General features: G+C 52.7%; 2 protein-coding genes across 5 annotated transcripts in view; one reads left to right on the forward strand and one right to left on the reverse strand.

Annotated features, from left to right (window-relative positions):
- Window positions 1-426: 426 nt before the first annotated feature.
- Window positions 427-5,491, forward strand: LOC121599557 (protein aubergine-like). Its single transcript, XM_041927434.1, has 5 exons — window positions 427-596; window positions 652-732; window positions 1,667-3,315; window positions 3,386-4,138; window positions 4,207-5,491. Exons 3-5 carry the CDS (start codon window positions 1,685-1,687, stop codon window positions 4,469-4,471), a joined length of 2,649 nt encoding a protein of 882 aa, XP_041783368.1. The 5' UTR covers window positions 427-596; window positions 652-732; window positions 1,667-1,684; the 3' UTR covers window positions 4,472-5,491.
- A 1,334-nt stretch (window positions 5,492-6,825) lies between these two features.
- LOC121598243 overlaps window positions 6,826-14,081 on the reverse strand; it is a 59,046-nt gene continuing 51,790 nt past the window's right edge. For all 4 annotated transcript variants that reach the window (XM_041924806.1, XM_041924802.1, XM_041924805.1 and 1 more), the window contains exons 3-7: window positions 13,653-13,891; window positions 13,424-13,562; window positions 11,666-11,880; window positions 10,533-11,568; window positions 6,826-10,465 (exon numbers count right to left, since the gene is read on the reverse strand). In XM_041924806.1, coding sequence (XP_041780740.1) covers window positions 8,238-10,465; window positions 10,533-11,568; window positions 11,666-11,880; window positions 13,424-13,562; window positions 13,653-13,891 — 3,857 coding nt within the window. In that variant the 3' untranslated portion in view covers window positions 6,826-8,237. The remainder of the gene's footprint in view (window positions 10,466-10,532; window positions 11,569-11,665; window positions 11,881-13,423; window positions 13,563-13,652; window positions 13,892-14,081) is intronic.

Here is a 14,081-nt window from a genome sequence, read left to right on the forward strand (position 1 = left end):
GCGTTTTTTTGAAAAAGGTATGGAATTTGACAACCGCTGCAGGTGTCAGTTTGAAAACGCATACTTCAGAAACAAACAATTTTGATTTTTCCTCAGGCACGCCCAAAAGCCCGCAGGAGCGAAAGCAAAAGATAGAAGTCCGGTAGCGCACACTTCCACAATGGTTATCTGGGATTTAACAAATGACTCCTCAGATATGGTTATTTGGAATTTAAAAAAATATGTAAACACATATTTAAATGGGTGTAGTGTAAAGATAACACTGTAGATAAATTTCGAGTGAATACAAATTACAAAATGTTTGATATATTTCATCTACAAAACTTTGCTCAGCTATAGGACAGATTCTAATGGACGGAGAACACTGTCCCGTGGTAAGACGTTTCAAGCGTCTGCTGTCAAAAAAAATGCGTCGATTGGGGAGGTTTGCCAAAACACGATCATTCCAAAGTGTTCAGGACAACCAGCGACAGCCCGCATTGAAATGTTTTCCTCAGAATCGTTCATTGAGCTGTAGGAAGCGGACGTGCGACCACCCCCGTATGCCATGCGGCAATATCAACGCGTGTGATACGAGAGCCCAAAGAAGAGAAAACGTGTGTATTGTGCAAACGAAGAAAGCATCCCCGATAATCCTTAGTTTTCATTCAGTTTTACTTACGTTCTGCAATCAAGAGGATTTCCTGGAGTGCAGTGATCGTCAGCTAACGGTGCAAATATCGGGCGGAAAAGGTACGTAGACAGGCACGTAGAGGGTGGAGGAACGCACCCGAACAGATCAGCAGAAATGGTTTTGCTGAACATGCAGAAAGCTGTTTTAGACATGGAGCAATGTTTGATGCGCGGCGGGCGACGTGATGGTGGTGGTGGTTCGCCTTGGAGAGTCCGCCGTGTCTTCTGCCGTATTTCATCAGGCAAGCCCATTTGCGATCTACATTACCGGGATCTACACGGCTAGCCAATGCGCAGCAGTGTTTGGCTTTCGTAGAAAATGGCTCCCTTTTTTGTGTGGACGAAATTCGATTCTTTGTGCGTTCAGGCGCGCTCGCGCACACACATACACAACGCGTGTTTGAGCACGTTCTGTTGCCGGACGTTGCCGGCTTTGAAGTGGTGTGTATGGGTTAGTGGTGGTGCTGTATGTGGAGTTAGGGTACGCTGTTTTATTTTTCTTATCAGCATTTTCCCGATCCTTGGTGTGGGTGCTGTTGCGGGCGGAGAACATTGAAGCTGTGCGAGGCTTTGGGCCTTGGGGAGAACAATTTCGAGTGGGTAATATGATCCGGCGATATTCTGGCTTCCCCACTTCCTTTCGCCTGGTGGAGCAGATCGCTTTTCCCACCGACGAAGACCCCACTCCTCAGTGTGGTTGAGAAAGACCCGCGCCATCTTTTATCCGTTATCGAGAACGTCGTCCTGCCTTCTGCAGGAAAGAAGCTTCACAAAAATAAGCATTTCTGCCATGAAGATACACTCGCCACTTCCTGTCTTTGAGTGAGTCTGCATTGAAATGCTGATTCTGCAGAAAAGCGTTAAAACAGAAAGCGACGTTTCATTTCGAATTTTGTAGGTTTAGAGTTTTGCTTTACACTTTAATGATCCGTTCATACATTTTGAATTGTTTGCACTCACACTATTAACGGTGTCGTTTTTTTTATCGTTAAAGGTGTAGCATCCGAACAGAATGGACCAGCCCAATCGTGGACGCGGTCGCGGAACACGTGGCGGACCCGGCGGCAGCGGTGCGCAGCCGAACTGGAAGCAGGGCGGTGGTCCCTCCCGCCCACCGTACGTTTCCGACCGCCCCCAGGAAGCAGCAGGCGCTAGCGGAAATGGTGGCAACGGTAACGGCAATGGCAACGGCAACGGCAATGGAAATGGAGATCCATCCACCAGATCCGTCGTGCCGGTGGCACAGCGCGGCGGCGGCAACGGTGGCGGAGCAGGGGCCGGCGATGGGCCGTCGGGGCGGGGTGCGATGCGCGGATCGCGCTACGTGCCGGAGGTGGTCGTGACCCGGCTGCCGAACGCACCGTCCAAGCAGGGCACGCTCGGCACGAAGCTGCTGCTCAAGACGAACTACTTCCGGCTGACGCGCAAGGAGGACAGCGTCATCTTCCAGTACCGCATCGACTTCGATCCGGTGGTGGAGGATCAGCGGGTGGTGCATGCGCTGCTCCGCACCCAGGGCCCGCTGTTCGGGCCGTACATCTTCGACGGCACGATGCTGTTCCTGTACAACAAGCTGCGGCAGGACGAGGTCGAGGTGCAGGTGAAGGACCCGCGCACCGACCTGCTGTACAAGCTGCGCATACGGCGCGTCGGCACGGTCGACATGACGTCGGAGAAGGCGTTCCTCATACTGAACCTGATGCACCGGCAGGCGATGGGCAGCCTGAAGCTGCTACCGATCAATCGGTACTACTTCGACCCGCTGGCCAAAATCTCCATCCCCCAGTACGGGCTGGAGCTGTTCCCCGGGTACGTGACGTCGATCCGGCAGCACGAGAAGGACGTGCTGCTGTGCGTGGAGATCACGCACCGGGTGATGCGCACGGACACGGTGTACAAGACGCTGCAGAACATGCAGCGGCAGCCGGGCGCGTTCCGGGAAAACTTCGTCAAGATGGTCGTCGGCTCGCAGGTGATGTGCACGTACAACCAGAAGTCGTACAAGGTGACGGACGTCGACTTTAACACCACGCCGTCGTCGTCGTTCACCAGCCGGGAGGGCGAAAACATCACCTTCATGGAGTACTACCGCAAGGCGTACAACATTACGATCCGCGACCCGAAGCAGCCCATGCTGGTGTCGACGCCGAGCCAGCGCATGCTGCGGTCGGGCGCGAGCGGCCCGATCCTGCTCGTGCCGGAGCTGTGCCGGCTGACCGGCATCACGGACGACATGCGGCGGGACTTCAATCTGATGCGCAGCATCGCGGACCAGACGCGCATCGGGGCGGACAAGCGCATCGAGCGGCTGCAGCGGTTCAACGAGCGGCTGCAGGAAACGCCGGCCAGCCGGGAGGTGTTCACGTTCTGGAAGACCGAGCTCGACCGGCGCCTGGTGGAGGTGCCGGCCCGCCTGCTGGCGCAGGAGACGATCATGTTCCGGGCGGACGGGGGCGGCGTGCCGGCCGGCCCGGAAGCGGACTGGAATCAGGCGTTCCGCAACAATCACATGTTCAAGACGGTGCCGCTGCAGCGCTGGTTCATCGTGTGCGAGCGCAAGGCGGAGCAGCTGACGCGGGACTTTGTCGGTGCGATGATGCAGGTCTCGAACGGGATGGGCTTCAAGGTGGCACAGCCGCAGATGTAAGTTGCACGCTTCATTCTCTTTATTGCTTGGGTAACGCCTATGTTATTCTCCCCTCCGCCACAATAGCCTCTATTTGCAGAACGACTCGGGCGCGTCCTACACGAACGCCATCAACGAGCTGATGAACAAGGATCCGCAGCTGGTGATGTGCATCGTGCCGAACGATCGGGCCGACCGGTACAAGGCGATCAAGAAGAAGTGCTGCGTCGACCGGCCGCTCCCGTGCCAGGTGATAAAGGCGCGCACGATCACGCCGAAGAATCAGAACCTGCGCGCGCTGCTGACGATCGCGACCAAGGTGATGATACAGCTGAACTGCAAGCTCGGCGGCATACCGTGGATCGTGAAGAATCCGCTGAGCAGCGTGATGGTGGTCGGGTTCGACGTGTGTCACGACGCGAGCGACAAGTCGCTCTCGTACGGTGCGCTGGTCGCGACGATGTACGCCGCCAAGCACATCGAGCCGAAGTACTTCTCGGTGATCGAGCGGCACCAGCGGGGCGAGGAGCTGTCCAGCTTCCTGTCCAGCAACATCGTGAAGGCGCTGCGCAAGTACCAGGAGCAGTTCGGCGAGGGCGTGCTGCCCCGCCGCATCCTCGTGTACCGCGACGGCGTCGGCGACGGTCAGCTCGGCCACGTGGTCGAACACGAGGTGCGCGCGATCAAGGAGAAGCTGACGCGGGTGTACGAGAACAACGAGTTCAAGTCGCAGCTGTCGGTGATCGTGGTGAACAAGCGCATCAACACGCGCCTGTTCGACGGGGGTCGCAACCCGCCGCCCGGCACGGTGGTGGACGATATCGTCACGCTGCCGGAAAGGTAAGGTGCTTGAGGCGTCGCGTACCAAAGGTGTGTGTGTGTGTTAATGGCTTTGTTTTTGTTCGTAGAACCGACTTCTTCCTTATCTCGCAAACGGTGCGCCAGGGTACGGTGTCCCCGACCTCGTACAACGTGATCTTCGACGAGAGCGGGCTCAAGCCGGACCAGCTGCAGGTGTACACGTCGAAGCAGACCCATCTGTACTACAACTGGTGCGGTTCGGTCGCCGTACCGGCCGTCTGCCAGTACGCCCACAAGCTCGCGTTCCTGGTTTCGCAGTTCATCCATAACCAGCCCCACCATATGCTGGAAGGCCGCCTCTATTATCTATAGAGAGTCAGCGAAAGAGAGAAAGAGAGAGAGAGAGAGAGAGAGAGAGAGAGAGAGAGAGAGAGAGAGAGAGAGAGAGAGAGAGAGAGAGAGAGAGAGAGAGAGATGATTTTTTTCATATATTCATTAAATTACTGTTTCATCTTTCTTTATTATCGATCCGTCTCTACTAATTAGAGACGCGAAGAATTACCATTTCATCTGCAACCCTGAAAGGCGGAAGCAACAGAAGGAGAGCGAGGGTGTCCTTCATTAAGTTTTAAACACACCCCAACACCCCCTCCCCCCCTGTTTCTTACTTTTTTTTTTACTTTTTTGCGCTTTATTTTCAATCGATACAGTTCTTCCTTCCACGCGCGCGCTCCCTCCCTACACATTGCTGACAAGTAATTCGAAGCTCTAAGCCAGAGTTATTATTGTTCGTAAGTAAGATACAAAGACGGAGAATAGCTCTGCAATTGTGCCAGAATTTTGTAATGTGTAGTGTATCGTTTACCGCTCATCTCAGGGTAATACAAAGAACAGGGAAACGAGAGATGTACGTTAGTTGCTAAGCATTGTTTCTACATTTTCTTACCGTTATCGAGTTGGATAGATTTGTTTTTGAAGCTTACATTCATCGTTGCACATCCCGCTCACACACACACACACACACACACACACACACACACACACACACACACACACACACACCACACACACACACACACCACACACACACACACACACACACACACACACACACACACACACACACACACACACACATGTTCGTAGACTGCGCTTAGAGGTGGCCATTCCAGAATTAGGAATCGACAAAATTCCCCTACATATTATATACGTGAGGTTAGCGTAGGTTTTTTTTTAAATGTTTTTACTACTTTTATTTTACATATTTTTTGGAACATCTTACAAATCCAAAGTGGACTTCAAAAGGCATATTGTTGTGACCTTGCAAACGAACTGTGGAGACGTTTATATATGAGCGAAATCGAATAAAATGAACTTTTTGCGATAATGTAAGAATGTGTGGGATCTGTTTCCGTGTGCTGTTTAGTGTTGGGTAATTCTGATTCAGATCCATGAATCTTTTAAATGATTCAATGAATCTGAATTTCGGTTGCAAAGAATATTCATGAATCTCCAAAGATTCTAGAATTTCGTAACACTCATGAATCTCAATAGATTCGTGAAGCTCCAAAGATTCATAAATTGCGTAACTCTCATGAATCTAGAAAAAAATCAAGATTTTCAAGATTTATATGTCTCGAAAGATTCACGAAACTCTAAGAATTCATGAATCTCAAGGGATTCATTAATCACCAAGGATTCATAGAGCTTACGCTTTTCATTATTCTTCTTCTTGGTGTAACAACCTACGTACTGATGCCGCCCTATACAGACTTTCAAGACTTCTTTGCAAGCACCACGCAGCCGCATCGTTTGTTTTGCTACGGGGAGACGGTCTATGCGAGGCTTGAATCCACGACGGGTATGTTGTTGTTAGGTGGGATCGTGCAAAATCAAAATATTTATAAAATCATACATCCCTAAAGCTTCATAAACCCCTGGAGATGTATAAGTTTTAATGGAAACATGAAATTTTTGAAGATTCATTTATCTTTCGAGATTGGTGAATTCTTGCAGTTGTTGAATGTTGGACTTCTTCGCAATTAAACACAGTTGGTCGTATTCGCGGCTGAGGCCAATGCAGATTTTATTGCTCTATGAAGAAACCATGAAAGAGTTTCCTTCGACAAAAAACATGCTGTTTTATTGGATTGGAACTGCCGGGTCCGTCAAACCACATCCTTGGGAATTCCATGACCGCTTCGCGGGGACCCGATACCCAATAGGCACGATGGTGTGTGGTAATAATATGCGTTTTGCTTTTCGAAGCATTATTTATGAGCGCCCGGACATATTGCCTTTCTCGTGTGTTAGCCTTAGAGAGAGAAAGAAAAACATCTGTTTGCCACCATCTTCTGAATGCTGAGCATTGTTTTCCTTTCTCTCGCTATCCGTCCTTACCCATATTGGCTGGCAATTCTTGTGCCGATCGGCGTTCGCGCCCTTTAGTACACGCCTGCGTTCGCTGTGTGCAGCGTGGTCTGTCTGTAAGGTAATAAAAAGTTTTACGACACGGACGGAGCCAGCGCGATCGCTTTACCCTTGAGAGCGCGCTCGGGTTTCCCCGAGCCGACAACGTGGCCCTGCGTGTCCCCGCCGCTGATTGTTATTATTGCCTCAAACGAAAACCAAAAAATATTTCGCTTTGCTTGCGTGCGCTACCATTGCCGAAAAAAAAAATCAGTTTCAATTTCTTTTGTAAAAGAAAACACCATTTTTTATGTTACAAATTTATTTTATTTTATTAACATGTGAAAACATTGCTTGTTTTTGCCTGCCTGCAATAAATGTCGCGCGAACCGAGCTGCGCTGCTTGTGGCTTTGTGGCCCTCTTAACAGAAACAGTTTGCGAATAAAAATATGCACAAAAGCAATACTAACGTTCCTTCTTTTTTTTAAACACTATTATCAAACCTTAATGTAAATATAAAGTAGATATTGCTGTGTACTACTATTATTATTATTATTATTGGTAGTGGACCGAACTGTGGTAATGATGGGAATGGGATGAGAGGGAAAGGCACATTGCGTACGGGGGATTTGGTCCAGATTTGATCGTCTTTTCAATGCGATGCCCTTTCATTTCCCACATGGAAGCTCACGCTTTCCATTCTCAGAGCATTTTTCTGTGTTGATTATTGAGCATTTTCAGTTGAAATATTCATCTTCGGTTTACCCTCTCTTCTCGCTAATCGTACTGGTTGGTGTATAGAGAGAGAGAGAGAAAGACGATAAGTAAGTCTGCATTGTAAAATTGCTAAACATATTCCACTAATGATAACCTGTTTTTCTGCTTCTATTTGCTTTATCCTACTCTCTGCTGCGCCCGAACAAGATTCTGGTAGAATCCGGAATGTGAAGAATCAGCTCTCTGGCGATGCCTTTCAACGGATGGGTTTGTAGCCTATATTTTAAATAATGGGTAAGTCACTTCAACAGTTTAACAAACCAAGTTCCAAAAACACCACCGAATGGGGTGATTGGGACACGGTGTCGGACCCTTTTGTTAAAAGATACATACAACAAAACTAGCAAATACACTCAAAATGTTACGCGCTCCTTGCTCCCTTTTGCGATCGCCCTCAAAACACCAAGTGTTGTTGAGCGGATTTCAAAAAATGGTACGATGATTTAATATTCTCCTCTCCGTCTGTTTCTATCCTGCCTGGCGGTCTCCCCCACTTAACAATTGCTAAACTTAACCGACTAAAACTATCCACTAACTCCTAAGCGTGAAGAAAAAAAATCCGATCGCGGGGATGGGTGAGGGAAATGATAATAACAGGAATATATATATACGTGATAATATGGCCAAACATAAGATTAGTAAAGATGTCCGGAGCGCCCGCCCGCTCCCAATGCAGGCTGCTGTCGCGCGAGAGAGAGAGAGAGAGTCGTCGCGTCGTCCGGGTAACGAAACAAACCAACAAAAATTCTTCCCAAAAACTCCTTCGATTGAACCTCATTCAAACACACACACCACGCCAGGTATTTACCGTAATCAAGTTTACAAACAAATAATTCCTAAATTCAAACACACATTCGCACATTCACACACACACAGACGCATTCATTCAAACTGGACGGATCGGATCATTCCTCAGCAGAGGAGAAGAAGAAGAGCTTCTCCTCCGGCACCTCAGAATTTGCCGCTCGGATGTTTCGACTGGTTCTTGATGGAGGTGATGCTAACCGACACCTTGTTGTTGACCAGATTGTTGTTGTTGTTGTTGTTGTTGTTGTTCTTGATGGAACTGTTGCTGTTGCTTCGGTACAGCAGCCCCCCGCCGCCGTTGTAGTGATGGCCACCTGCCCCGTTCTGGGCCGGTGGGGGCGATCCACCGTTCTTCGAGCCGTTCGAGTTGAACACGGGTATGCGGGAGGGACTGACTTTGGTGCTGAGGTTGCTCATCGAGCCGCCGGTCGCCGCCGCCGACGGGGACAGATTGATCGACGGGATCGAGGTGCGCCGGATCAGCACGGGAATTTCGGTGCGCGAGTTCGACCGCTCGAACGTGGAGCGTATCTGGTCGACGCCGCGCTGGGGCGTTTTCGGACCACCGGTTGAGGTGGTGGTGACGGTGGAGGGTGGTGACGATTCGTACGTGGCCGTGCTGAACTTGATCTCGGTGTTGCGCGGGATCAGTGAACCACCACCGGCGGCATGCTCGCTCGACATGCGCCGCTCGACCGGTATCCGGGAGGGCGGTGTCGTCATGGTGGCGTTGCTGTTGGCCGTTGGTTTCGTGTCCGGCTTGGGTGGTTTCTTCGTCACGATCGGGGGTTTGCTGGCAACAACCGGGGGAGGTGCGGGTGCGGTCGTACCGTTCTGTGCCGGCACTACCACCCGCTCCGCAGCCGTCGGCGGTTCCGGTGCCTTCAGTGTGATTTCCGTGACAAAGCCGCCATTTGTGAGGGGAGCAGCAGTGGGGCCATTGCTATCGCGTCGAGCAAGGCCGATCGAGTTGCGCTGTGGCGGTTGCGGTGGTTCTGTGGCAACTCCATTCGAGAGGGGCATTTTCGGGACCGGCTGCGGCACAACCGGCGCATCATCCGCCTGCCCATTCAGCGCGTCCCCGCCGTACTCCATCTGCGGTAGGGGTGGCGGCGGCGGTGGTGACGGTGTGTCGTCCAGCGGATCATCGAAATCGTCCAGCGTTTGCAGGCTAAAGTCGAGCTTTTCATCGTCGATCATCACGATGGAGGAGGGTTGCGATTCCGACCCGCCGGCGCCTTCCATTGCCGTCGTGATGGTGACGATGTTGTCCGCGGTGAGGGAAAATTTCGTCACGCCACCACCCGTACCACCGTTCAGTGTGATCGGTCCCGCCGGGACGCTGTACGCGGGCTCGTTGGAGGAAATGTTGATGCTGCTAACGCCGTTCGTGCCACTGCTGGTGAACACGGGCGACGGCTGCCCATTGTCCACACCGTCCGCCGGATTGATCAGCGTCAGGCTGATCGGTTCACCGCCCGCCGCTTCGATCTTGATCGTGCTGACCACACTCTCACCCCCGTCGGCAGAGATGAACACAGACGGCGTGTTTTCCAGCTCCTCCTTCTGGCCGAGCAGCTTCTTCAGCACGTCCGATTTGGGGCGCTCCAGGCTGCCGAACGGGTAGCGGGACACCTTCACATCGTCCGGTATGTTCGTGTCCGGTTCCTGCTGGTGGTGGTGGTCCACCAGCATGCTGATCGTCGTCAGCGAGATGTGCTCTTCCCGCGGTTCCTGCGGTTCGGTTGGTGGGTTTTTCGGCGCTTCCGCCACGATGACCGCTTGGTTGAGTTCGGTGTACCCGTTCTGCTTGACCGTTACCTCGTGGGCGCTGTCACCGTTCGGCAGGAGCTCGCCCGAGTTGATCGCATCCTCCAGATTGCCCCAAGCCGAGGCACCCTTCAGCCGGTGCCGCTGCAGCGAGTTAAGCCCCGGTTCGTTTGTGACCGCACCACCGTCCAGTAGCATTTCGGTGGAGATTTTACGCTTGCGCCCGGCGTCGACCACGGTTGGCTCTCCCATGCCGTTGCCGGTGTTGCCGTTCACCACCGTTACGACGTCGCCCGTTATCTCGAGGCTTTGGGCACGCTCGAGCGTGTTGCTGGTGGTCGAGTTGGACTCGTTTCCAGTCGTTTCCAGCTTGGACAGATCGCCCAAACTCGCCGTCCGCCGGTTGCCCTCGTCCTCCTCGTGTTCGCTGTCCCGTTCGTCCTCCTGCTCCATGCTGCTGCTACTGTCCGGCGCGGGGCTCGGCGAGCTACGATGCACCGTAATGTCGTCCGCGTTCAGCTCGATTTTGTTGCCATCGCGACGCGGAGGCGTCGGTGGTGGCTGCTGCCGACGGCTGTGTTGCTCCTGCTCGACGTCGGATTCTGTAACACGAAGCCAACATTAGTTCAGAGCTCACAGTCGTGTCCCTTCCTGCCACCAAAAACTCACCATTATCGATCGCCTCCGACCGCATCACCAGCTCGCTCTCCGTCAGCGAGGACGTCAGCTTCCGGTCGCTCTTCGGCGTCGAGCTGTTGCTCGGGCCCGTCTCCCCGAACTGCTCGATCCCGTTAATGCTGTCGATCGTGCAGTTCAGCACCTCCTCCGCAAAGTTGTCGGAGAAGTTCATGCGCGGCAGGGCGGTGGAAGCGCGCGCATCCGGCACATCCGCCATCAGCATCGTCCGGCTGCCGCCATCGATGCTGCTCAGGTTCGTGTCGACCGTGACGGTGCTTTCGTCCAGCTCGGACTCGCCCACCGGTGGACGGGGCGGTGCCTTGCCCTTGCGCTTGCCATCGTCCAGCGTGCCGCCGGTCGATTTGCGATTGTCCCGTGCGGCGTTAGCCGCCTGCATCATGAAGCTGGGCATCTCCTGCGGTATGCCGGCCGCATCCCGCCGTATCCCGCTCGAGGTGAGACTGTTCTGGCGCTGGAACTCGCCACCGTCGCCCTCCGGCTGGCCCGTCATCATCACCACCACGTCCGGCTTGTTGCCACCGTGGTGGTCACCGGCCGCCTTCGTACGCTTCTTTACCACCGGCGGCGGAGACGGTGGGTGCATCTCGCCCTCCACCTCCTTCCTGCTGTCCTCCGACTCTTTCTTCTCGATGTTGCTGTTGTTTTCGTTGTCCGCCTGCATCTTGGTGGGGCTTTTGCTGCCGAACAGCTTATCGTTCACGGAGGGCGGAAACACACGGATGCCAAACTTGTGGCCCGTCTTCTTGCCACCACCACCACCTACCAGCTCGTCGCCCTTGCCGCTCGAACCCTTCCGCTCCACGTCCGCCGGCTGCTTGGTTTGGAACTTTTCCTCAATCATCTCGCGCATCTGCTGCTTGAAGGAGTGCTTCTTCGGCTCCCGCTCGTTCTCCTTGTGCACGGTGGCGAGGGGCTGATTGTTGGTGGGGCTGCCCGCCCGGATGTCCATCTTGAGCGGGGACGCATCTTCGCTCGGGAACAGCTTCTTGCGGGAGTTGCGCTCAATCTGTGGAATGTGTGAGAAAGTGTGTAAACAAACATTGGTGTGCTGCGGGTTGCATAGCTTTAGGCGGGTTTCTGTGCGCTGGCGCAGCGCTGCTTACCGTGTTCAGGTCGGACTGACTGCTCGAACGGTACAGTGGATGCGTGAGGCTCTGGTGGTGGCCCGGCTTCGGGCTCTGGGTTTGCGGCAGGATCGGCTTCGTGCCGCTCACCAGCTCCAGCTGCACGTTGTAGGGCGAGGCGTAGCTGAGGATGGTCATTGCGTCCTCCTGCACGATGTGGCGGAAGTCTATCGTGATGCTCGTTATTCTGTCACCTAAAATGGAATGGGGGTAAAAAACGAATTAATTTTTAGCGCCAAATCAGGTCACATACAATCAGCGACCAAGGTTTCAAACCTAAAAATGCATTTTAATTTTTTTTTCTTCTTCTAAATTAAATCGCTTATGACACCCCACAACTGACAGTTGCGTTTAAACAGCTTTTCTCACAACAAGTTGCTGCGAGCAGTTGCCGTACAATTCCACCCCCCCAAAATGTAATCTCTTCTAGCCAGCGTGTCAAGTCCCACAGTTCATTTATGCGTTTTTTACTGCTGCTGCGTCGTTATTAGTTTACTTCGAACTCATGTTGCGCAAAACCCTGGTTAGTCGTGCAACCGACTGGCACGCACAACATAAACACACAGGTTCGAAGGTCACCAGTCCATGAGGTTTGAGCCAAAACCGGCAAACCCCAAAAGCCACCGGTTTCAGCCACACTTCACACACACAGAGGGTAAGCATTTTTACCAAACTGCTTTGCTGGAAGAGGGAGAGTCTGACCGACCGACCGACTCTTAGCATTTTAGACCGGTTTCGCAACACCGCAATGACCACTTTAACGATCGAATTAACCGATCTCTCTCGCCTGCCGGGAAGGGCAAAATTGGATTAGAAGCGATTGATTGAACCGTGCAATGCACTTGCCGGGGTTTTTTGGTGAAACGAAATGAATGCCGGCCGACAGGGCCAACCAAGCGCAATTAGTTACGGGTGGATATTTGAGATAAACAAAATTGTGGGACAGGGACAGACCACAAAACAGCTGTATTTGGGACCCAATAGTCGTTCGCTTTAATTGCTGCGTTTGAAAGTGTATTTAAAACGAGCGATATGAGAGGACTTAGTTGCATTATTTCATTCACAAAAAAAGGAAGCAGGTTAATTCAAATCACTATCCACCACAAACACACTAATGGAACTGTGTTTGTCAGCTGTGCTGTAAACCTCTTGCATAAGTACCCCGCGGCAAGATCACATTTTTGTCCACTTAATGCGCACCCCAAAAAGCCACGGAGGAAAACAATCCCAGGGTTTAGATTACCCACGCACGACGAGGCACCAACTCTTCCATGACGTCAGCACCACCACCGTCCCAAGGGTTGTTTTGGGACCAAAGGGAAGATAACGCACCAGTCCGGGCGGGAGGTGTTACCAAACCGTAGAACTAATATTGTCCGACGACGACGTCGGAGGGGAGTTAAACATTCCATCTCGTGCCGCGGGGTTTTGTTGTCTTTTGCCGTGTCGAACGCGCGCATATCGCATTTCGCGCAATGGCCCCCAAAACGTGACAAACATTAGAGTGTCCCGAGTAGATTGGGAAAATATTTGTAGAATTTTGTTGCTTGCTTTTTGCGCTTGTTGTGCCCCCCCCCTTTTATCGGGTTTGTCTGTTTGTTGCAAACTACATACGCTAAAATATGAATGGAGCTTGAGGGCTGCAAAAAAGGGGCACACGAACGCTGCACTCAATTCTCCATTCTTCGTGAGGCTGCAATTGCTGATGTCACGGGTTGCGTGTGATGCTGTCCCTACCTGTGCTTACGATGCCAGCGGCCGGTCCCTGGGGCATCACTTTCTTCACGAAGATGCCTTCCTTCAGCCCGCCGTACACCTCGACACCGAGCCCGGTAAAGTCAGAACCGCGCAGCGACACGAGCCGTGGTGCCGTCACCTGTGGAAGCATGCAGAAAAGAAGAAGAAAAAAAGGCGGTCAGAGAAAAACAATCCGCATTGGCAATTGGAATGTTTTCCCCACACTCACATTCACGTAGCTGTCGTCGACGGTTTTGCGCTTTTCGATCGTGTTCTGCTTCGAGGACCAGCTCGGATCGAGCGGGGACGACGAGGAGCCGGTTTTGGCGCCGGGCGGCGGGATACCGTTGCCGGTGGTGGCGGTGCCACTGCTGCCGTTCGTCTGCTGCTCCGTCCGGAAGGCGGGATTGTCGAACGCGTAGTCACCCTTCGCCACTGCCTCCGGGTCATCCGCTACGAGTTTGGCATCTGGAGAGAAGGAAAGGGGAGGGGTCAGGTTCGGGTCTTAGTGTTGCTGCTAAGGGAAATATCGCACGCTAATCTAATTAACACCCATTAGCGGGAAACGATAAACGATTCGGCGTATTTTGCGCCTCTCGGGTTAAGCTTTTTTCTCTTCCCTGAGGCTGCCGCTTGTGCCCTTGCCTTTTGATTGCAT

Source organism: Anopheles merus, chromosome 3L (assembly GCF_017562075.2).
Source record: "Anopheles merus strain MAF chromosome 3L, AmerM5.1, whole genome shotgun sequence".
Classification (NCBI taxonomy): Eukaryota; Metazoa; Arthropoda; class Insecta; order Diptera; family Culicidae; genus Anopheles; species Anopheles merus.